Genomic DNA, 25835 nt, shown 5'->3' with positions numbered 1-25835 from the left:
CCCTGGAAAAAAAAAAAAAAAAAAAAAAAAAAAAAAAAAAAACGCATCCGTGATTTTTCTTCTGGCAAAAAATGCAAAATTTCACATTTTTGAAGATAGGAGCTTGAAACCTCTGCAGTAGGGATCTCTGATACGCTGAATATGATGGTGTGATTTTCATCAAGGTTTTATAGATTTTAGGGGGTGTTTCCCCCTTTTTTCGAAAATCGGACAAGTTTTCTCAGGTGCTTAACTTGTGATAGGTATGATTAGATTTGATGAAACTTATATATTTGAGATTAGCATAAAAATATGATTCTTTTTATGTATCTATTGGTATCAAAATTCCATTTTCTAGAGTTTCGGTTACTATTGAGCCGGGTCGCTCCTTACTTACAGTTCGTTACCACGAACTGTTTGATTTAGAGAAAATGAGGAGACTAGTTGAAAGTTTGAAAGTTTTCCTGTTGAAAGTTGAAAGTTGAAAGTTGAAAGTTTTCCTGTTTGATTTAGAGGAGACTAGTTGAGGAGACTAGCTTTATTGATCGATTATTTTCTACGAAGATGACCGGGGAGAGAACAGAATCACACAACCTTCATTTGGAATAATGTTGTTCAAGGTTTAAATTTGTCACTCAAAAATAAGTGGAACGATTCCAAAATCCAAAATTGGGCTGGTTCGTAGAACATCAAGCGCTGTTGCCATACACTTTGCGGCTTCTTCGAAATCTCTTTCGGCTTCCAGTACTTCTCCCAGATAATACCTGCAATGCGGAAAGATTAGACTAATAACCTGCATTTGGCTTCGTTTCCTTTCCCATCTCCAACAAGAAACAAATCCAGAGATCCAAGCGTGACGTTCCGAATTCTGGGAACAATAGCACTTGAATGTAAGGTTTAAATTGTCATTTATTTATACTCAGGCGGAGACTTTAGATTCTAAAAGAAACTATAACATTATGTTAAAACGAAAGAAAAAAAAAGATCATTGTCAAATACTTCTGTGCTTAAAAAGTGATAATTAAATTGTTTTTTTCTGTGGCGTAATTTCGTAAGCAAATCATATCAGTTTGATACAGATTATATTCAGATATGTAGTCATATATAAAATTTTGAGTTAAAAAAAAAGAAAAAAAAGACTGATTTATGAACAATTTTTAGTCACTAAATTATTTAAAGATTATTAATAAATTATTTAAACTCTGTTTCGCTTCACTATAGTTGAACAAAGTAAAAAAAAAATGTTTGTCAGGAAAAACAAAGGTAAATGATTCGGCACTAAACTCTATAGTCCGAACAGGTACCGCTGATCTTCGTTTCAGGGATAAGCCAGAAATTGCAATGGGGGGGTTAGGGGCCTGCCATCATGCAAATTGTCAGGAAGTAGATGTCATCCTCTGTTGGCCAGGAAAGATGGTAGTCACTTTTTACAAGCCTAATGAGCCAGATTATAAATTCTAAGAAATTCATTGGCATTTTTAGAAGGAATTATATTGCAATTTCTACAAACATATCTATATCCAAAGAGCACTTGAATTCAGATTTCTACTCCTACCTGTTACGTTATAAATTAATTTTCTCTTAAATAGCACAGGAAAGGCAATGGAGACCACGGAATCAAGTGAGGAAAAAAATTCTACTGAACTTCGATTCTGCTGATGATTTAAGCATCCTAGATGAAAATGTGAACGAAATGAATGAAGGCTCGGAATAAGTGAAGATGAAAAGGTGACGTTGGGTACCGAAAAGATTGATCAGGTGGACAGCTTCACTTACCTTGGCAGTATTATTAGTAAAGACGGTGGGAGCAGTGAAGATGTTAAAAGTAGAAAAGTAGAATACCCAAGGTTCAGGGTGTTTTTCACAGTTCAAACAAATTTGGAGGAGAGGTAAAAGTAGTCTGCAAACTAAGATTAAAACATGGGAAGCTATAATGATCACAGTGGTCAAGTATGGCTCTGAAGCATGGGTGCTCTGAAAAACGGTTGAAGATTTGCTAGATTTTTCCAGAGAAATTGCCTAGGGATTGTTCTGGGTACCTGGCTGGCCGTATTTCAAACAGTAGGCTGTACGAAAAGTGTGGTTAAATTTGCTTTTTAGGGCTATAATGAGAGAAAGGTTGCGATGGCTAGGGCAGGTCCTACGAATGAAGGATGACATAGTGCCGAAAATTATCCTTTTCGGCTAGCCCTATAGGGCTAAACGGAAAGCAGTTCATCCTTTATTGGGATAAGAGGATATCATAAGGTATGATTGAAAGGAAATGGGAACTTCCTGGGAGGGTGTAAAGAGGGAGGCTTTGAATAGACTGGGATGGAGGAGGAGCGTGCGTAGCTGTGTTGGCCTGAGGCAGCTTGGTGCTGCAGTGAATGTTAGTAGTAGTAGTAGTACTAATTTTGCCGCGGTAAATTAATCCTTGGTTTTGAAAAATCCCCCTAGTTCATCACCATGATTATTAATCAAACTACTATTACTACTAACAACTCACCGCTGCACAAACCGCCAGAGGCCAACACAGCTACGCACGCTCCTATTCCACCCCAATCTAAACAAAGCCTTCCTATTTACACCCTCCCAGGAAGTTCCGTTTCCCTTAAATCTTTTTTTATGACATCCTCCCACCCTAATCGCGGACGACTGCGATTAATCGAAGATTTTTAGAAAAAAAATGTGTAATTCACCGCAAGTAATAATAAGAAAGTTCATTTGTGTTAAAGTCGCTTTCTATCCTGATCTTTATGGCCAATCCACAAAATACTCTAACTTGTGCACAATTACAGACTCAATAATGAGTCTGACTTGCGCACAATTAAAATTAGACTTGCGCACAATTACAGCGTCAATAATGCAGCTCGTACATAATTTGATGCGTCAAGATGATCTAGTGATCAAATAAAAAGTGATCTACCAACCTAGTGTCAATTAGAAAAATGTCTTAAGCAGTATACAATTTTACCATGAATTTCCTTATTGAAAATAAGCTACCCCCGAGCTTCACAGAAAATAAGTTATGTTTAATTTTCGAGCATAACCCATATTTTTTACCAATACACCTTTCCACAGATTCTCGAATTGGCTGTTATTTTTAAGAAGAAAAATAAATCGTTGTGGAATTGGGTCAGGAGATGCTGAGAAATTTCACCTGACATTAAATTTTAATTATTTTGGATTTTATTGAAAGAAATTTGAACAATAGCAGTCACATCATTGAACAAGTATTCAAGGCTCCGGCCAAAACGGCCCATTACCTCCACAACCTATAAAAATTACAAGAAAAAAAAATGCAAAAAAGTTATTTTCAAATTTTAGACCACTATAGACTATGCTTCTTCTAAAAAAACAACCATAAATTTCAAGAGCATTTTAGAATCTGTGAAAAAGTTTATCAGAGTAAAGACACAAAAACATAATGTTAGTGAACACTATTTGTTAACAAATTAGTGATGATAAAGCCTTTTGAACTACTTTTAAATCATTATAATTCTCCACTTCTGTAGTACAAGTGCAGCGTTCAAAACAAGAAGAATCAAATATTAATCATCATTTTAATTTTATTTAGTCAAATTCTTTTTTATCAACAGGTATGACTACACTGTAGTTCGAGGATTATAAGTTTTCAAGAATCATAAATCGTTGTAAAATTCAGCTAGAAAATGCTAAACATTCCAATTTTTCATTAGATTCTAATTATTTTGAATATTATTGAAAAAAAAATTTGGTCATCTTTTGAATAATAGCAGTTCCATTGAATCACGGGTATTGATTAGTATTAATGCTATGGGGAAACTCACTAAACGAGTCGAGACTCAGGTCAAAGTGGCCCCATTCCAAAAAAAGGGAAAAAGATCAGGTGGCAAAGTATCATTTTCAGATTTTACTACTCCTACTACTACTAACAACTCACCGTAGCACCAAGCCACCCGAGGAGAAGACAGTTACGCACACTCCTCCTCCATCCTAATCTATGAAAAGCCACCCTCTTTACACCCTCACAAGAAGTTCCAATTTCCTTTAAATCTTTCTTTACATCCTCCCACCCCAACCACACACGACCTGCTTTCCGTTTAGTCCACGACAGTTGGCCGAAAAGAACAATCTTCGGCAATCTGTCATTCTTCATCCGCAAAACATACCCTAACCATCTCAACCTTTCCCTCATTATAGCCACAGAAAGCAGGATTGAATCACACTTTGACCTCAATAAACTATGCCTCTTCTTAAAGACTACCATAAATTTGAAGGGCATTTTAAAATTTGCGAAAAGGTTTATCAGAGTGAAGACCTAAGGCATAATTTTTGGAAATTACAAGCTTAGAGCAGCAATTTTCCTGTCTGATGACGAATCTGGGAAAAGGCACAAACACGCAATGTTAGTGAACACTATTTCTTAAGAAATTAATGATGGAAAAACAGAATAAACCCTGTTTAATCTACTTATTTGCCATTGTAATTGTCCACTTTTAGAGAAATCTAGAGAAATTTCATATCATGTTTTTTTTTTTTTTTTTTTTTTTTTTTTTTTTTTTAATATGTAAAAAATAAAGTTGTAAAAATTACAAAATAAAGCTAAGTCTGTAAAAGATGGGTGAAAAAGAATAAGTAATGTAAAATCCACAAGGAGTTGCCGATTAGGAGTGTGACCAGTCGCGTTAAATTACTAAGGGTGCGTTCCAGAAGCTAATTATGATGAATGACACTTTATTATTTTATTATATTTACAAAATAACGAAAGCTTTAACATACAAAACTTAAATTTATAAAAAATAATATGAGCTAACCAGCATAGTGCGACTGATCAGGAATATGAACAGTCGTGTTATATTACTAAGGATCTGTTCAAGAAGCCAATCATGATGAATAATAATAAATTATTTTATTATATTTCCAAGATAGTAAAACGTCAATATGCAAAATATAAATTGATGAAAATCTGTAAGATTTTCTGTTAAGAAATCTGTAGAAGATATTAAAAAAAAATGAATTACTTATGAAATGTATGATACCACTGATGATGTGGAGGAAAATAGGGATAATATGAGCTATGATGCATGGTGGTGCTGGTCGAGAATGTGGACAATTTTTTCATATTACAACGGTTACGTTTCTAGAAACCAATTTCGATGAAAGATAAATAATCAATTATCATTTATTTTGAAAGATACTAGAAAATGTGATCAATTCTCACTGTTGTAAGCGTAGAAGGGAATTCAATGTTAGCCCATTTAACTACACATGAGCGAAAACTTATTGTTATACACAAAAGTGTGTAGCCGTATTTATTGTTATCCACCTAACTGTGAAGCTGAATTTATTGTTATCCACCTTAAATGTGAAGCTGAATTTATTTTTATCCACCTAAAGGAGAAGCTGAATTTATTGCTATCCACCTAAATGTGAAGTTGAATTTACTGCTATCCACATAAATATGAAGCTGAATTTATTGTTATGCACCTAAATGTGAAGCTGAATTTATTGTTATCCACCTAAATGTGAAGCTGAATTTATTGTTATCCACCTAAATGTGTAGCTGAATTTATTGTTATCCACCTAAATGTGTAGCTGAATTTATTGCTATCCACCTAAATGTGAAGCTGAATTTACTGCTATCCACATTAATATGAAGCTTAATTTATTGTTATGCACCTAAATGTGAAGCTGAATTTATTGCTATCCGCCTAAATATGAAGCCGACTTTACTGTTTTCCACCTAAATGTGAAGCTGAATTTATTGTTATCCACCTAAATGCGAAGCTGAATTTATTGTTATCCACCTAAATGTGAAGCTGAATTTATTGTTATCCACCTAAATGTGTAGCTGAATTTATTGTTATCCACCTAAATGTGTAGCTGAATTTATTGTTATCCACCTAAATGCGAAGCTGAATTTATTGTTATCCACCTAAATGTAAGCTGAATTTACTGCTATCCACATAAATATGAAGCTGAATTTATTGTTATGCTCCTAAATGTGAAGCTGAATTTATTGCTATCCGCCTAAATATGAAGCCGACTTTATTGTTTTCCACCTAAATGTGAAGCTGAATTTATTGTTATCCACCTAAATGTGAAGCTGAATTTATTGTTATCCACCTAAATGTGAAGCTGAATTTATTGTTATCCACCTAAATGTGAAGCTGAATTTATTGTTATCCACCTAAATGTGAAGCTGAATTTATTGTTATCCAACTAAATGTGTAGGTGAATTTATTGTTATCCACCTAAATGTGAAGCTGAATTTATTGTTATCCACCTAAATGTGAAGCTGAATTTATTGTTATCCACCTAAATGTGAAGCTGAATTTATTTTTATCCACCTAAAGGAGAAGCTGAATTTATTGCTATCCACCTAAATGTGAAGCTGAATTTACTGCTATCCACATAAATATGAAGCTGAATTTATTGTTATGCAGCTAAATGTGAAGCTGAATTTATTACTATCCGCCTAAATATGAAGCCGACTTTATTGTTTTCCACCTAAATGTGAAGTTGAATTTATTGTTATCCACCTAAATGTGAAGCTGAATTCATTGTTATACACCTAAATGTGAAGCTGAGTTTATTGTTATCCACCTAAATGTGTAGCTGAATTTATTGTCATCCCCCTTAATGTGTAGCTGAATTTATTGTTATCCACCTAAATATGTATCTGGATTTATTGTTATCCACCTAAATATGTAGCTGAATTTAATGTTATCCACCTAAATGTGTAGCTGCATTTATTGTTATCCACCATTTTAGGATGACGGTAATAGCAAATAATAATCAGCCAATAACGATAATTGACTTCTGGAACGAACCCTAAGAAGGTTCTATCGTTTGCTATCATCGAGCTTTTCGTTTTCATGAACATAAAACAAGCAATCTCAAAAGAAAATTGGTCCTAATCAGATACCAATGTTATCCCCGTTAGCAAAAAGCAGATGCAACGTCTTTAATTAAATGTAGTCTTTGATTAGAAGTGTTCCTATTGGAACATATCCTCGAAGCAACGGTTACTCTGCTGGGAGAGGTCTCCCCAAGAAAATAACCTTTAAAACGGATTCGTAACCAGTATCTTAGGTGTCAATCTATTCCGCCATCTCGAAAAAAACTTGGCCCATTTCTTCGTTATTTTTATGGCAGAAAGGCATTGTAGCTTTCCCAATAATTTAAATAATAAAACAAAACAATTGAAAACAAGAATAGTCCTATTGACGATTGACATAAGTATAAGCTGTCCCTGGAGCCGGACGCTCACAGAGGCTTGATGCAATTTTTTCATTGATACGGAAATTTTTTATTAAAGTTCAATAGGTTATTATTTAATTCATGATTGTAATGTTTTTATTTAATTTTTTCTATGGATCCTCCTTTTTATTAAATAGACAACTGAAAGTTAAAAGGAGGGTCTTGTCAAAACATTTGAGAAAACTTGCAATTTAGTAGGCAACACGTAAAGACAAGTACAGGATAGGCTAAAGTCAATATCGTGTGGATTTCTTTGCTTCCAATACCCAGGTCCACTACTATGACCTGACATGCTCATTTAGTTTAGAAATGTACTGTTATTAAAACAAGTAGGGAAGCGACACGAAGAAATCCATCCCAGGGGGCTTGTTCTTGGATTTCGAAGACCCGTTGTACTTTTGGCCATTCCCTTTTGTCCTCTCCCAACTTCCTCAGAGCGGTTGTGTTGAAAGAGACATAATTATTTTACAGTTCTTACAAAGAAGGAGGGAGGGAGTGGATTAAAGAAAGACGAACAAAAAGAAGGAGTGGAACAAAGAAGGAGTGAGGATTAAAGAATATTCTAAGGCAAAAAATGTTAAAAAGATTCACAAGAATCATTTTTCATGTTATATAAAGTGTCTTATATCGAAGAGCCAATATGGTTACACTTGAGGAAAGGAGAACAAAAACTTCTTTACGTTTCGCAATAGTACTCTACCTCTTTCCTGGAGAAATTCGCTTTTGCCAAGACATCCCCTCCTCTTAGACCAAGCCTTCCTCTGAGGCGATTCAACAAACTGATTCAGCAAACACTCCCATTGTTACCTTCATAAATTTTTCCCAAGAAAGATATTGAAGAATTGGTACTTGTTAAGAATCCGATTAAAACGCGAGAAGTGAAATTTCATTAATGCTAGTGAAATAAAACAAAATAGGATAAAAATATGATAGTTTATGAACAAATTTGAGCTATATATTTGCACTTTAGGGGGTGGTGGTGGTAAAGCATAGCATATATTAGATACGTAACCTAACCTAACCTAGGTACCTTTTTTTGCCCCATTAACCCCAAAAAACTAAAGTTTAAACCTTTGTCTCGGTGTGAGCAATACCTCACTATGCAGCAAAAACCTGTTTTTCATTAGGATCTTTGACATTCTATATGCGATTCTTCTCACGTTTATCGGATTCTTAACAAGTACCGAAGAATTTTACCATTACATAACTGATATGATAGATAAGTGCTCCTCTTTCCTCCTTTACCCCCCGTTATTTTTTTTTATTAATCTGGGACATTCTATTTGTGTAGTCATTTTATACATGGCCTATTTCGTTTGTAATTAGTTTTGAAGGGTTATTTGTTGCTCATTGTTGACATAAGAAGCGAATTTGGCTCTGTCAGTGCTAGTGTTAGACTTTCCGAAATAAGAATTATCTTATCTTTGTCTTATGCTATATTTATTCAGAAATCATTAAAATTATTCTTGATTTTTAAACTCTTCTTCTAAAAAGGGACAAACCCCTTTTAGTAAACCAGTTGTTAAACATAGGTGTGGTAAATTAAAAAAAAATGGTAGTGGAAAGAGCCATAGTCAATAACATATTTATACACAGTTGTTTGTCTTGGGTTGAGCTTGCTAGGAGTGTATATTAAAGAAGAACAAAAGGAAAGTCAGCTTTCTATTTTTCAACAAGGAACAGGATGTAATTAAAAAAAAAAGGCTGATAAAAATAAATAGAAATAATTCAGGTTAAAGAAGTGTAGATTAGTATAGAGTGTAGATTAAAGAAGACCAAAAGGAAAATCAGCTTTCTATTTTTCAACAAGGAACAGGATGATAAAAAAAAGGCTGATAAAAATAAACAGAAATAATTCAGGCTAAAGAAGTGTAGATTAGTGTAGAGTGAAGATTAAAGAAGACAGAAAGGAAAATCAGCTTTCTATTTTTCAACAAGAAACAGGATGTAATTAAAAAAGGCTGATAAAAATAAATAGAAATAATTCACGTCAAAGAAGTGTAGATTAGTGTAGAGTGTAGATTAAAGAAGACCAAAAGGAAAATCAGCTTTCTATTTTTCAACAAGGAACAGGATGTAATTAAAAAGGCTGATAAAAATAAATAGAAATAATTCAGGTTAAAGAAGTGTAGATTAGTGTAGAGTGTAGATTAAAGAAGACCAAAAGGAAAATCAGCTTTCTATTTTCTAACAAGGAACAGAATGATAAAAAAAATGATAAAGAAAGAAGTATTAAAAGCAGGATAAAGATAAAGTTTTAAAGAAATTTGAGAAGTATTGAAAGTAGGATAATGATAATGTTTTAATGAGGATTGAGCAGCCAAAAAGGAAATGAAAGATGAGTAATAAGGGTAAAGGAAATGAAGCAGAAAGATAATGAAAGATTCTACCTATTGGTTTTTGTTTGTAAAGGTGGAGTATTTCATTTCTTTCTTACTTTATTTATTTATTTTTTTGTTTTTTTTTGTTTTTTTTTATTTTTTTATATTCTTATTTTGGGGGACAGGGGTAAAAGTGAATTATATATCGGGGGAAATAGAGGTTGATGAAAAAGATTATGAAAAGTGTAATTTAAGGTCACGATGGAAGGGATGCCCTAAGGGGGAAGGGCAGCCTGAGATATCGGATGAACCTAAAAGGTATAAGAAAATTTAAATGTAGTATACCTCTATTTTTATACCCTGGTATATTTTGGAATGCTCAATTTTTATATAATATTAATAAATTGAATTTTTTGAAGAAGTTATTTTTATTAAGAAAAGAGTAGGTGACATTAAATAAATTATGAGATATTTTTAAAGAAAATTCGAAAGTCACCGAGAGGAGAGGAGGTGAAAAAAAAAAAAAAAAAAAAAAAAAAAAAAAAAAAAAAAAAAAAAAAAAAACAAGGAACAGGATGTAATTAAAAAAAGCTGATAACAATAACTAGAAATAATTCAGTCCAGGTCCCATATTTCCTTGAAATGTCTCTGCCCCGGCCTTCATGAGAATAATCCGTTATTTGCTCTGATAACGCTCGATTGGACTCCCGTCATGCCGTCATATGCCTTTCTCAGACGAATTTGGCAGCGTGATGTCAAAATGTATAACCAATCAAAGTGCAACCAATTAGGGTGGTGCTCAAAAGGCGAAACATGCACATTTGAAGCGCTATTTTTAACGGATAAGTCAAATCCGGTGACCGGAAAGTCGTTTTCACTCGGCTGACTTCGTCTGAAAAAGTCATAACGAAGATAGAACTAAACAACTAAAAAAAATGGTTCCAAGCGTGCATGCTTAATGCTACATCATCTACATTACTAAAAATGTAAGCGGAACCCATTGAAAAATATATTGTAAAATTTGCACATTATTTAACGCCATTAACATCATCATTGTGTCAAAAAGCTAGTGTAAGAGACCAGTTTCCGTCGTAAGCCTCTAATTCTTGGAACGTTCTTCTTCTGTTTTCAACGCTAACGTTACATGTAGTCCCTCTACAGTGCATTGATTTGGAAGTGCCATAGCGTCAATTCACAAAAATGTGGGGGGAATCTAGGAGGGAATAAACCCCCCCCCATTGATGACCCCGTGGTAGAGCATATCTACCACGTATCTCTATATACCAGGAAACTACAAATAGTAAAAGTAGTGTTCCAACAAAGTTGAATTTTTTGCTCAACGTTTCCGTAGAAATTCCCCCTAGAACATTCTCAGCAGGGTCACTAGCGTTTCAGCAACTTGCATTCTGGTGTCGTATAATATGGTTTAAATAGGTATATGGTTACGCACAGAGGAATCACTGGATAGAATGATTAGAGAATAAATCATATTCTAAACTTATGAATAAGTTGCGTTTGTTTATTAAGTTATTAATGTTAAATTTTATCACTTGAAACTTTTTATAGGGAATCCTGCCCATTTTCATGGGTCTGCTATTATCATAAGATAGAGGTGAATGTGGCCATCTGTAAAAGGGCGCTGCACACAGAGAAGAAATTTTAGTCCAAAAGCTTAGGACTTACTACTAAACAGTGCAGCCTAGGTACATTTACATCGAGCTTTTAAGAAAGATATATTCCTAAAATTACATATTATAATGTTTATTTTCCAGAATAACATACTTCAATCCAATTATCTTCTGAACGGTTTGTCTTTTTTTTGTTTTAAGAGTTATCTTTTGTTTTAAGTATTTTAACCTTTAACCGGGAAGGTTTCCTTAGAAAAATGCTAAAATCTGTCATACTACATAAATTTTGCAAGCCCCTCCCCCCAAAAATCAGGTAATTACGATTGCTCGGAGAAAAAATAGTTCCAGAAAGAAATGGTGATTTTTGAACTTTCTTTGACGTTACAGCTTTATATGTCAATCCTGAAATACAATGAAAATACGGAAATTCCGGAATCTGGAAAAGCTATGAAAAATAACCTTTGACACCCAAATACTATGCTTGAGGATGCAAGAATTTGTTTTTCTCCATTTAAATCGAAAGCTAAAAAAAAACTTCCGAACTAAAATTCCCAGGAACTTCAGCTAATTAAACTTGCTCAAAGGAAAATAAATCTCCAACAGAAAAGTAGATTCTTATAGTTTATTTGACGCTGAAACTGTATATGGCAACCAAAATGACTTTATTACATGCCGTTGTCAGACACCAGTTTCTCCGAACCGAGCCATTCATTTTTTATTACCAGTAACAGGGATCCCATTTCCCAAGATGAATATAATACGCCTATGCAACTTTAAGCTGTCTCTCATAGGTCTTATTTCCAAAGATTTAAATACAGAAAACCCATCGACAAGCATCCAAAATGAGACTTTTGTACGCTGATATTCCTCCGTCCTTAATAATAAGTAGCAGAGCGGATTCAGTTGGCAATCGTGGATCCAAGGTAAGAGACCGACAAGATTACTTACTTAGCTCCCGACCATCCTCGTTGGACGTTTTGGGGCCGCTTCTCCAGCTAGCTCATGTGCAAGGACTCGGTACATTATTTTATTAGGTGCAATACTTAGGGATAACTAGGCTAACTTGACGTTCTCGAAATCCAAGCTATCTATCCATCGCTTTCGTGGTCTGCTTCGTGGACAAAGTGTAATGCAGAAATACTTCAAGTGGGATTTTTGGGAGGCTGATCGGCTCCATTCGCTTAACATGGCCAAACCAGCACAGTTGCTGTTTCTTGATGTTACTGAAAATGGTTTCAGGGTACTAAACTGTTGAATAGATGGTTACTGGATAGGTTAGGTGTTAGATAGCTGGTTACTTTTCCAGAGGTTTGCTAGTCTCCGGAAGCTATAGCTAGCAAGTGTAAGTCGATGTTTCACGTCAAAGCTATGGCAGTTAGCATAAGAGAGTAGGCTATCAAGGTACTACAAGTGGTTAACCATTTCAATCTGTCTCCCCCCTATGGTGATAATAGATGGGTTATCTGGCTCATATCTCGTAGCTATCACAGCTCTGGTTTTGCTGACATTGATCTTCATACTCATCCCGAACGGCTTAGTGGCGTCATAGAATTTGTTAGCTTGTGCCTGCAGTTCTTTGGCTAGCATATCAAAATCATCAGCGTAGGCAATTTTGTCTATCAGCAGTCCTCCAATAGTAGCGCTATATTCCGAATGCATAAGTGACAGAACGGCATTTAGAAAGAGGTTGAAGAGGTATGGTAATAAGATGCAACCCAGAAGCACTCCTGACGAAGCTTTGAACTCTTCTGCAGTTATTACTTGGCATTTACACTGGTAATACAGACTCTTGATCATCTGGACTATCTCATAAGGGAAATTATAGTGAAGGAGGATATGCCAGAATCCTTTGCCCCATATCATGTCAAACGCCTGACGAAAATCAACAAATATTTGGTAGAGCTATCGCTGGAATTCGATGTGTCGTTCCATAAGTTGTCGAGCGAAAATATCTGATCGATTGTGGTTCTTCCAGGGCGGAAACCGACCTGATATTCTCCAATGCTAATGGCAGTTGTTGCTTGTATTCGTCGAAGTAGAACTATCGTCAGAACACGTGGCTGATCGCTCGTGAGGCTGATTGGACGGTAGTTTCCGCACTTTATTTGACCCGTTTTAGTGAATAAGGACAATGGCAGCCTTTCACCACTGTCGGGGTATGTGGCCATTTTTCTATACCGCAGCCACAATGGCATGGTACAGATCAGTTACAGATACAGATAACGTTAGATCATCTGATCTAACGTTAATGAGTGACTCCGTCTTGGCCAAGGGCTTTTGCTTGCTTCAGTGATTTGACAGCGGACTCGGTTTCTGACTTGAATGGGGGTGGTGGTCTGAGTTCTTGGCCACGTATAAGGAAGTGAAGTAGTATTTCAGGATCAGCAGCTACAGGGGGATTGGGCTCATCCTGGAAATACTTTTTCCATCTTTCAAGTTTCATCTTTGGATCGCTAATCTCTTTCCCATGTTTGTCCAGGATCACTGATTTTTTAGGCTCTTTTTTCGGACTCAACAGGCGTAATATTTTAAAATTGCTCTGTTGCTCCCCTTCTTCAGATGTGCTTCGCAGTCTTCACATTTCTTCCACAGGTGGCTGCGTAGTGCCTTTTTAATCTCTCTATCTATTCTTTTGTTGATGAGCTTATAAGTATCTCGGCTATTGGGTCAGACTTGTTACAAAATAATCGCATATCCTCGCATAGCATAATGATATCATCCTGCGATACATGGTTTTTCATTGATTTTTTTGTCCGAGGACGTCATTTCCTGTCAAGATGATTGCTAATGTAAGTAGAACCCTATCAGGAGGTCCCATTGCTCACCCCTGCTGCCACCTACAACTTTTTTGCACCCCAAATAAGGGCATAGCCTCCCTAGGGAGAACACGTGGTTAATGGGGTCAATGACCTCTTTTTCCAAGGTCGATTTATTTGATGTTTCTATGTGTAATAGCTCCGGGGCGAAGGTTGCACATGCGCATTGAATTCTAACGGGAACAATGTTATTGATCTAGGACTCGAGGGGGAAGTGAATTTCCGAGAAATTGATTGCGTAATCGAAGGGGAAGTGGATTTCCGAGAATTTGATTGCGTAATCGATTGGGAATTTTATTGATCCAATAACGGGAAACAGGATCACGTGTATCCTAACGAATCAGGGACAGTCTAGAGTCAGCAGTCAGAGTGAAAGGATTGAAAAATGAATAAATTTGAGAAAGAGAGAATTAGATCGAATCTAGTGTTTATGGAAAAACATTTGATTTTGGATGATGATTTTCTCGAGTTATCTCTTCAACGCAGGATATTCTCTCGGGGAACACTTGACAATATAATGAGGAGTGATTCTCCTCCATTTGACTTAGTGGATAAAACTTTGAAACTTTTAATAAAATGATTATAGACATTTTAGTTATATATTAATATAAACAGGACAGAATCTTAGCGCGAACGTACTTTTGACAATATTGAAAATGGAGTCATTCTCTATGGCTCCCCCCATCATACGAAAGTGGTACTGATACTTAGCTAATCCTCTCTTTCACTATTTCCCTCTCGTTGACTTTATCGATCGAAGATGATCAGTTTCGTGTTATCTGTGAGTGAGTCGACATCGAAAACCGAAAAATGTTCTATATATGTCCATTGTGTATGTACACTCTTGCCAGTTGGACTCAATGTGAGAATTGTACAATTATTGATGACTATAGTGAAAAGTGTAAATTATGTAATCCATGTAAATTACATAGAGGTTATGCAGTACAAATCAAATGATATAGTTCATGTCTTGAGGAGGTGTCTGACTCTCATCCTAGAGGACATATGTGCTCCAATTGTCACTAGGATAAATGTGATCAGTTGGAGACTACTTACCGCGCGTTAATTGGAAAGAATCTTACACTTGAGTTCATTTTAATTATGCGGGTGTGGTATCATCGCTGGATTCATTTTTTCTTGAGGAGGAATCAAGCATACAAATCAACTGGTGGGGTATAACGACGAAGTATCGTCCAATTCATAGCTTCGATGTCAATTACAATAATTGCTCTCAGACAATTGATTTTTATTTTGCGTTGAAGGAATGTGACTCACCTTTTGAAAACTTTGTATGTGATATTGCTTCAAATAGACAGATTGAAACTCGTGAATTTCATAATATGAATGCAAATAGTATTATTGACTATACAAAGAGATATGACAAGAGTGAAGTTACATTGTACTGTAGAAAATGTGACCCTGACTTTGCAGTCAATCAAGATCTATATACAATGACTCCAAATGATTTACCGGCATTAGTGGTACACGATAGTTGCCTAATAATCGAAGATGAAGAAATCTAAAAGTGAAGATTTAAAGACATTGCTGTATATATACATTTTATTAATAAACAAATTCACAAACATTTTTTAAGCACTTTACTCTTAGGGCACTGAAATCAATACTATAGAGGTCTGAGAGGATATTTTACACTAGAAAGTCGTTCAGATGGGGATTGTCAAAATAAATTTTGAGAAACTGCTTGTAAGTATATCCATGGCATCGGAATACAAAATATAGTAGTGCATGGAAGCCACAGCTTTAAGTCCTTAGATCCTGAACCCTCTTTCGATTTTGAATAATAGTTTTCCCATTGCTCTCAATATAGTTGCTGAAGTGAGTTGTGTAGAATGTATAGGGTAGACCATGAGCATCAAAAAATTCAATCATCTTCATTGTTTGAAAGATGCACAGCCAATGACCCGTCAGCACAGTCGACGGACTGCTATTAACAATAATCAAGGTATTGTTGACACATTGAATTTTTCCAAGATAGTCCGAGGCTAGACAATAGGATTTGTACTGTGAAATGTAGGTGTCTATATTAAATACATTGATTATTTGACCGGTGTTCATGGTGCCAAGTCTAGTAGAAAACTGCCTTCGGGAGTGATTTCCCTATCGGTTTCATATTGGCTTAGTGAGATTAGTTCGAAACTCTCAGCCAATGGCTTAGTAAATGTACACTCTAAACGCACACTCCCCGTACGTACTATACTCATATCCTGTGTATCCGACAAATCCAGTACAATGATACCATGTTTTTTAGCAAAAATATATTCTGTTATACCATTTTAAAATATTTGAGATTCATTATCTAGTTTTTTCATTGTCATCTCGTTCAATGTTATATATGATCTATCTAAATATAGATTTTAGAGTTGAATGCCGTTTACTTTGCACACAAGAGATTAAAGTACAAACATCTCGAATTTATGTGGGCATTCAGTCCATGATCCAATTGCACTGGCGCTTTTTACAAAGGCCATAGCCAATTTCGATGGGATTTCACCATTGACAAAGGATGAATCGGTGAAGGTGCGTGACCCCATGGCAATATGACGTGGAGTGGTGATTGTATGTGGAACAAGTAGATTAATATTGTTACCATTGGCTCTCAGTGTTTCAACGGCCGAAGCAACAGAACTCATGACCTGTTGTTTGCGCATGTGTAGTATCGCCGAGGTGAGAGAGAGAATCGAATGGTGATTACTAGCTAGTTCCTGTAACACTATAAAAGTGGAGTGTAGGAGCGACAGTCTTATATCATACTTAGTTTTGAATGGCAGACACGGTATTCATTCATAGATATCCATATATATTTTTCAGAATGTAAGCACTTCAGTAGTTTCAGAATTTTTAAGTGCATCTATAATATCAGTATTATTAATATATTCATATCCATTGGAGGTGTCTCTCAATTCCTTGTATGACTTGGGTGTCATCAGCATGAATTGCATATAGCTTGTATAATTTGAGAGATTGTTGCTAGTGCTCACCAGCGTGCCATTGATGTAGACACTAATTTGACGAAATAAATTATGTAGTATACAATTTTCATAGGATATTCCATCGCCCCGAATTGGCATTGTATTATTGGATTTCCGGACTTTCATTTGCAAATCTATAAATGTGGACGATAAATCCATAAAGTAGTCTTCATTGGAATAAATTTGAAAGTGGATATTATCGGAGAGGGGTTGTTGTGGATAAAATTGTTCATAATATCCATGTTTGCACTCACATCAACATTTTCGGCATTGAATAGATTTAATGAGGCGGTGATTGAAGGTTGAGAATCCTTATGCGGTAGGTAGGACATTTTAGTCAGAGAAGAAATCTAGTTTCGATCTGACAATTTTCTTCCTGGGACTTCTGGTTCTACAGCTACGTGTCTGTGCTTTTTTCCTTCTTTTCTTTGACAAAAGGGATGTCTTACGTTTCCGTCCTGAGTAGAGACTGATGAGTGATGCGTTGTTTCTTGACCTTTTTAAACCTTTACCATTTTGTCGAGATTTTAATTTCTCGCCAAGGGTTCGCGCACTGGACCTAAGATTTTCTGTAGAACTTTTTTTAAAATCCTTGCCTGAGCCCCAATCGTATAGTGTAGAGGATGCAAAATCTGTCGCAGCCGGTACAAGATTTTTTCTAGCCAGAGGTAGTGCAGAGCGAAACAGCTTACCAAACCAACTGCCAAGACCATAGCCAGACATTGATAGTACGCCCTTTGTAGTAGTCCATTCCATTGCCCAGTTGTCTTGGGCCAAGAGTAGCAACATAGCAGTCATTATCAGGACAAATGAATACCACTTTTCTATTAGACATCCTTTTTGTCTGTTGAACACCGACAAATGGGTCGAAAATGGCATGTAATCACAGCCAAACCTTTTGATATTGCTATGAGGATCACCTAATTCAGTTCTTAGTGTTAACTGGCAGACTTCCAAATAGGAAGTGTTTACAGGAATATAGTGAAGATGCTTTATATTGTAATGATGAATATGATCTTGATTGGTTTTTCGTTCAAGAACTGGCACGACGGGAACATTTGCAATTACCAACTCCGAGATGTTTCAACAAATGAAGCATTAGAGAAATATACAAGTGTCCGAGAAGAAGGCAGGCGGGTAGTCAGCAAAAATGAAATAGTGCCGGCACTTTTACCGTGACTATTTGACTTGAGAACCTTCCTTTGACTACGTAGATCTTTCCTTTGAATAGTTGAAATTAAAGGCTTCTTTTATGTGAGCAGAAACTCTTTTATTGATAGAACGACATAAATCATTCATACACCTGAGTTCCTCGTAAGGTAATTCAACATATGAATAATACAACCAATTGATCTTTTGAATTTTATGTTAATACTTTCTAAGGCCACACTGGCTATACATGACTTATGAAGCTAAGAAGGGAAAGGAAATAATAAATGATAAATAAAACCAAAACAGGGTGAGAAAACGAGGATTTTGTCAGCCAGTGGTAAAATAAGATGAACAAAAACTAGCAAAAATTTCGACAAGGACCTCCGCCAAGTCGTCCTCAGCGTTAAAAACAAAGCAAGAATCTAACCTTTTGGAGTTCACTAGACAAAATCCGTACAAACACTGAATGAAACACCAAAGCCGAAACCAATGACAAAAAGGATTTTACCGAAGAGATTGTGCAAGAATCTTTTGCCTAGCAATACGTTTTGCTCTTCTGCCATTTCGGTTTTCATTAGATATGTTACTAGGTTCTCTTAAATTTGATTGGGTGTAAATATCAAAAGAGTCTTTTAGTATTAAATTGTTATAAATTGGGCTTAATGAAATGTCTCCGGTGCCCCTATTTATAGCCAAATTCCTGTTTATATATTTTTTTATCTCAATTAGCTCTTTGAAATATCGCGGTTGGCCATTTACAGTATATATTAAAGTTGCCTCCTCAAATAGAACAAGATGTGTAGGATTCTTGAAAATATGCTGGGCCAATGCGGAACAAAAAGTTGTCATTTTTATTTTTCAATCTCAGGGACTTATCTGTTGCAGTTTTTTGTTCATGGAAACGTTCATCAAGTTGTTGATGGGTCCTACCAATGTAAAATTTCCCACATGAACACGGGACTCTGTAGACACCACTACCCAGTACATGGTCAATTTTATCTTTTACTGAGTTTAAAAAATGTTCAACTTTTTGTTCACTTTTGAAAGTAACAGAGAGATTGTGTTTATTTAAAAAAATTTCCAAGTTTATCACTAAGTATTGAAATATATGGTAGAGTATGGTATGGTAAATGAAAGTTTTTTTTTCAATTTCCGGAACCATTGAATCAAAGGGGACGGGCTCCCTATTTTCTTGTTTTATCTTTTTTAATTGTCTATCTATGATATTTTCAATAAGGTTTATTGGGTAGCCATTGCAGAATAAAATATCTTTGATATAATTTAATTCAGAATTTTCATGATTAAGTGAACAGATTTTTAAAACTCTGTCGACTAAAGATATTATTACCCCTCTTTTAACAGAGAGAGGGGGATTTGACGAGAAGTGTAGATACCGATCATTATGGGTGGGCTATCTATATATAGAAAATTCAAGGCTTGGAGTATTTTTTATAATCAAAACATCCAAGAAAGGCAGCTTTCCTGAATCTTCTAGTTCCATTGTGAACTGGAGGTATGAATCAAAAGAATTTAAATGTACCAATAAATCTCTAAGAGAGTCCTGTCCATTTTACCAAGCAAAAAGAATATCATCAACGAAACATAACCAGAGGGAGTGTTTAAGTGGAAACCATTCAAAGCAGATTGTTCTATGAAATCCATGTAAAAATTTGCCAAATAAGGAGATAATACAGTGCCCATGGATAGGCCCATAATTTGAAGGAAAAATTTATCTCGGAACTTAAAATACGAAAAAAACTTGCTGCAAAGGCGAACAAGCGTCATTATTGTGTCAATTTCCAAAGTTTTGTAATCTGACCGAGCAGAATTTTCCTCCAGTTTTCTTTGTAAGGCGTGCACACATTTATGGACATCGCATGTAGTGTACATACAAACTGCATCAAAACTAGATAAGATGGTTTCTTCTGCTGTACTTTGAAATTTTAACTTCTCAACAAGATCTATAGAATTTGTTAGGTAATATTTCTGTGTGCTTAAATGAGGCTTAAAAATGGTGGCCAAGAACTTTCCTACACCTGTAGCTGGAGAACTATAACATGCTACAATAGGACGTAACGGAATATCTTTCTTGTGGATTTTAGGCAGACCATAAAACATTGGGCCTGAACATCCCCTAGGGTAGAATTTTTTGTACAATTGAAGGGTAATTAGTCTACTGTCTTTTAAAATTTCTAATTATTTTCTCAACTGTTGTGTGTATTTGTCTGTGGGATCACTTTTTATTTCTTTGTAAGTATTTTTAACCATTAAAAGGGCATTTTCTGTCATTTCATAATATGCAGAATTCATAATTACTACTGTGTTTCCTTTGTCTGCTCTTGTAATTACTGTATTTAATCAAATTTAAGAGAACCTATTAACCTATCTAATGAAAACCGAAATGGCAGAAGAGCAAAAAGTATTGCTAGGCAAAAGATTCTTGCACGATGTCTTCGGTGAAAATCCTATTTTTTCATTGGTATCAGCTTTGGTCTTTCATTCAGTCTTTGCTCAGATCTTATCTAGTGAACTCTAAAAGGTTAGATATTTTTTTTTTTTTTTTTTTTTTTTTTTTTTTTTAGCACTGAGGATGACTTGGTGGAGGTCCTTGTCGAAATATATGCTAGTTTTTTGTCTTCATACTTTACCACTGGCTGACAAAATCCTCGCTTTCTCACCCTTTTTTGGTTTTATTTATCATTTATTATTTCCTTTCCTCTCTTAGCTTCATACGAATTTTATAATGTTCGCTAACGGGTGGTGGCCAATCATAGGGTCTAATTTTTATATCATATATGTAATCTTTTCTCAGGATATCATAGGTATTTTTGAGAATACAGTCGACAAGAGCCACTTCACACGCACCGTCGAATTTGATGGTGGGAAAGAGTTTCGTCCAAAACTCACTTGTTTTATTCAAATCATTGTAGAGAGGGTCGGAGACATTGGACATTAAAGCCACATAGAAACCATTGGGCATTGTTATCAACTGCAACCCAAGAATCAAAATCAGAGTTGTATCCTCGCCAACGAACAAGCAAGTGTCTCTTGCCCCTGCGAGTACGGCTCTTTAATATCTTTTCAATTTGATAAATTTCACTACTGTTTCGAACTTTTTGTAGTTCATAATCATAAAAACTGCCAATAATCTCAATAATTCCCCGCCAATAATTCCCCTTTTCAAAAATATTGCTGGTTCTATTAATTCAAACAGTGTCTCCAACATTGATTTTTTTCTTCAAATTTTTTTTCATTGGAATATTGTTTAAGGAAAAGTGTCAAATTTATTTTCACTGCAAAGAACTTCCTAAGGGCTAACATTGAACAGAGATCTATGGGGCCGTTGGTTATATATTTGCATGATTTTATCTAAATTATGAATAAAAGCAGCAGTATTTTTCAATGTACAATATCTTGAAATTAATTGACGAATCGTTCTTATCAATCGTTCAGCCAATGCAGCCTTTATTGGACTATGACGCTGATAGAGCTTTGTATTATATTTCAATATAACCTTTTGCACATGTAGATTAACAAATTCACTACCACGATTCATTTGAACTTTTCTATAGCAATCTTGTTCAATAATACTTTCTAAAGCCTGAGCCACTTCAACACCTCTCTTTGATCGCAAAGGAACATCATATACATAGCGACTAAAGACACTGATTCCCACTAGAATATATTTGTAGGATGTATTGTGCCGTCTTTGAATCTCATCTAGAGTTAAAAGATTGGCTTGCATTATATTCAGTGGGAAAAAGGCTTTAGTCTGTCGATATTGTTTGTCACGAAGCCTATGATTTCGATGTAGAGTGTAACTCGGTTAAATTTCTAGATACTGTTTTGTATTTTTCAAAGTGCTGTTGACACCGTCACTGACGTTAGAGGCAACTTTAGAAAGTGTTGTGGGGAACTTAGACTTCCAACTTTACCAATATGTTCATAAACATGTTTTAAAACTTCATCCATTTTGAACGCAAACACGTAGTGCAATGCCCGCTACTGTTTTGCATACTAGAGGGTGGTGCCTGCGACGGTGAGTTGATATCAATACGTATTCGCTTTTTCCTAGCCATCACGATTGTCGGTGCTATTAAATCACTGCAGCTGCTACTAGGAGTACTATTACTTTACAAGATTGATTTAAAATCTTCTTCCTCTTCTTTTTTAACTGGTGGTGTTGTTGGCGGTGTTGGTGTTAGAGGGCTGACACCTCTACTATATTTTCTGAATTTCTTTTGAATTTGCTATTGTCAATAAGACTTCTGTGGAAGTTTGATGTATTTAGAAGGTTGTCAAGATTATTGCCAATTGATAGAAGTAATTTAAGATTTGTAACCATAACACAAATTAAATCAAGTAGATTATAACTTTTTCGTTGAATTATAATTCGTTTCCATGTGTTATCGATTTGAACTTGATGATCATCACCACCACCACTTTCTACAATATGTTACAATATGTTACAATATGTTAATACTCTTTTACTCTGTTCCCGATATTTGTGTGGCAGAAGGTTTCCAATTGTTGTCACTATTGAATTCAATTCCTCCTCCTTTGATTGTGCTATTGCTCTTGCTGCAGAATCTTGAGGAGATGTTTCCCTTTTGGGGGTTTGGATCAATGACATTGACGGCGGATCTCTCACGATACGGTCTGTGCTTGTCCACGCAACGAAGTACATCTTGAAGTAAAACCACTTTTTATCATTGGCAATATTTTCATCATTAATGAATTTGCTTAAATTCTCCTTAAAGTTTTAAATTGGTGAAAGGACAAGTTCTGTTGGAGTCAATTTGTTGGGTTTTGCCATTTAGAGAAAAGTGTTTTACAAGTCTTGCGATTACTGGCAGTAAAAGTGTAAAAAAACTACCGCTCGCTTGAAGGAGACGTTTTCTTTTAAAATATTTTCCTTTGTTTTTGCAAGCCAAGGCACGTACAGTGGAACGGTGCTGCTTCGTCTGTTGTCTAACACCTTCTGGCAACTGTACATTGCTCTCGATGAAATTTAAACAAAGTTCAGATATTATAATAATAAATTACTTGTCAACACCATGTTTGAGTATGGCCTTCCTGAGTGTTGGTTTTGAAGTGCTTAGAACAGAAAATAAGTGTCTATTCTCTTGTAGTTTCTTTAGTGTCATGATGGCAACTAATAGCCCTTTCTACTGTTCGCTGGAAGATATACGTTAATTTCATTGTCGAAAACATTTTTGATAACACGTAAATCCTCGGGTGTATTCTGATTAAGCTCCAACAAATTGTACCCATAGGGCTTATTTGTCACCTGACTTTACGCTGAAAGTTGAAACTTGGAGGCACCGGGACATATTTGGCTATTGATACTAATCTTAGAACTTGAATCACGAACAACTCGATAGATAATATAGTAGGTTCAGTTCAAAGCAAGGGTCCTTATACACTTGCTCTGATGAAACAGATTGTGTAGAACTAGGTTTATGGAAATGTTTTCATGATGAGAGCGAACAGTAAACAGTTGTAGCATATCATTTGACCGTTGTTCAATGGATTCAGCTAAATCATCAATAATCAGCCATGAATTTGGCTCAATACTATTGAAAACATTAATTCCTCGTATGAATTGTATTGGCATAGATGTAGCAGCAGCAATAGTCATTTTTTTTGGTCATAGGACTTTTGCCAAATACTATAGCCATAGTAAATTTTTTTCAGTTTTTCCAAAAACATTTTATTATAGTTTTTAATTATTTTAGCTAAAAGCGTTGTTTTCCAGGATATTGACGGACCACAGAGAAATGATCTGAATGTTGTTTTAAATTGATATGTACTGCTGTTGACAGCAGTTGGACTACAACTAACTGTAAACCATACTTGTCTAATGAATAGATAATAATAGAAATTTCCCCTAGAATAAAGCAACAGCAGCATATATAGCAACAAGAACAACAAAAACATATTTTTTCTTTTATTAGCAACACTTTTTGTACAACAATAATAATAGCAAAAGAACAACAACAATTTAAGAATCGTATTTTTATTTATTGACAACGACAACAAGAACAACAATAAGAATATTTATTTTAAATAATAAATACACTACAGCAATAGCAATAGCAACAACACAGTTGAACATATTTGTAGACTAAGAGAATAAAATATAAAACACTATATACAACATTTAGAAGATGAGAATTCCCCCCCCCCCCGAGGCCAAAGGCCGGGCTAGACCGGGGCTAAGGCGGGGACTCCCACCACCGGGACCGGAAAGCATGGGGGTGGCCCGCTGCGGTGGAAAACAAAATCTGTATACAGTAGCCGCAACAAAAGTTAAATGATGATAACGTTGGTGATGGCAAAATAGAATGTATATTATAGGAAAATTATTGTTCCTCCAAAAAAAACCACCCAAAAAGTAGTACTACTTTGAATTTCAGTTAATTTATCCAGACCGAGTCGTTTTCGATAGTCCATGCATTCAAATCGACATGAAATATGGTAGTGACCATGGAGGAGTACTTTCACACCATCGTCAAGTATATAGACCTTGTCGGATATGCAAGAAATGACATTTCTTCCACTCTAACAGCATAATTTTTAAATTGTAATGAGCGAATTGGCATTACTTTTGCTCTTGGCGCTAGACTACTCTCCACACAGTTTCTGTAGACAGTCATGTCGAAATTATTTTTTAAAAAGTGTGTAGGCACCCCTTTGCATGCTTGTTTTAAATCCTTATCGCGTGTTTCTACACAGTATAATTTTGGACCAGGGAACACCCCATTGGATAATCAATCGCTCCCCGTCTCAGATTTTAACATTAACAATTGAATGGGGGGCCTGGAGTTTCACCAACTCGGGATAGATGCTCTCATTCCAATTCGTGTAATCCACCCGAGAGCTGATGTGTAAACCATTTTCCAAATCTTTCAATAAATTCTCGGTTTTAACTTTTAACAACAAAGAATCTGCGTGTCTATAGTACACTTGGACACTCCCCGCCCTTGTACCTTACACACATTGTAAAAGGATGACAACGAGTTTCTTGTAAATTTCTAGTACTGAACTCCCTCTCACAATATTCTTATTCAGAACGACATTTCTCTTTTTTATGGGTAGGAGAACCATATTCGGGTCTATGACAGTTAATGTTGTGAAGTTGGGGTCAGCGATAATTCGAGCACAATCTAGGGGGCAGGTTACGACGTCACAATGTAATCTGTTTCGTATACTTTCACACATTCTCCTAAAAGCTGAATTTAAAATAAGTTTATACGTTTCTTTTTCAACCTTTTGCCTGTGAACGTTCACTGACAAACGTATCAATAAATGTTTTAAGTAGGGTTTCTGGTCAAATTGCAGGGCTCTGTGTATCTTTGTAAACCCGAAGCCGATAGGCACCATCCATCGCAATAGTACAAGGTGAACAACAATATTCTGTTTCGGGTCCAGATCTGCAATTAGTTTCTGCTTGGAAGGGGGCCAATGCTTGCCCATATCCTTGACAAAAGACAAATTGTATGGACTCAAAGAGTCCTTGGTCACCGGTCTATTTACACACGGAAAAACAAAATCTTAGACGGAGTCGTGAAACGCCGTTGGTATGTGACCTTCACATTAAAAAAACCATCCTTGGAGACCATTTTCCTCGACAGTGGGAATTTCGGGGAAATATAGGGCAAAAGGATTTTCAAGCCATTTGTAGTTGCCACACGGTAAACTGTAGTGAGACACTGCTGA

At 35.6% G+C, this 25835-nt stretch overlaps 1 protein-coding gene across 3 annotated transcripts in view; it reads right to left on the bottom strand.

Moving 5' to 3' along the window:
- Positions 1–301: 301 nt before the first annotated feature.
- Positions 302–25835, bottom strand: part of Ttc7 (tetratricopeptide repeat domain 7) — a 322742-nt gene continuing 297208 nt past the window's right edge. For all 3 annotated transcript variants that reach the window (XM_089093750.1, XM_089093749.1, XM_089093751.1), the window contains exon 12: positions 302–743. In XM_089093750.1, the coding sequence (XP_088949876.1) occupies positions 611–743 (133 nt within the window). In that variant the 3' untranslated portion in view covers positions 302–610. The remainder of the gene's footprint in view (positions 744–25835) is intronic.

This window comes from Artemia sp. Qi Xiang Cuo, chromosome 8 (genome assembly GCF_049724085.1).
Source record: "Artemia sp. Qi Xiang Cuo chromosome 8, ASM4972408v1, whole genome shotgun sequence".
In the NCBI taxonomy this organism is placed as follows: domain Eukaryota; kingdom Metazoa; phylum Arthropoda; class Branchiopoda; order Anostraca; family Artemiidae; genus Artemia; species Artemia sp. Qi Xiang Cuo.
Note: the sequence above shows the minus strand (reverse complement) of the source record. Positions and strands in the feature narration are given on the sequence as shown.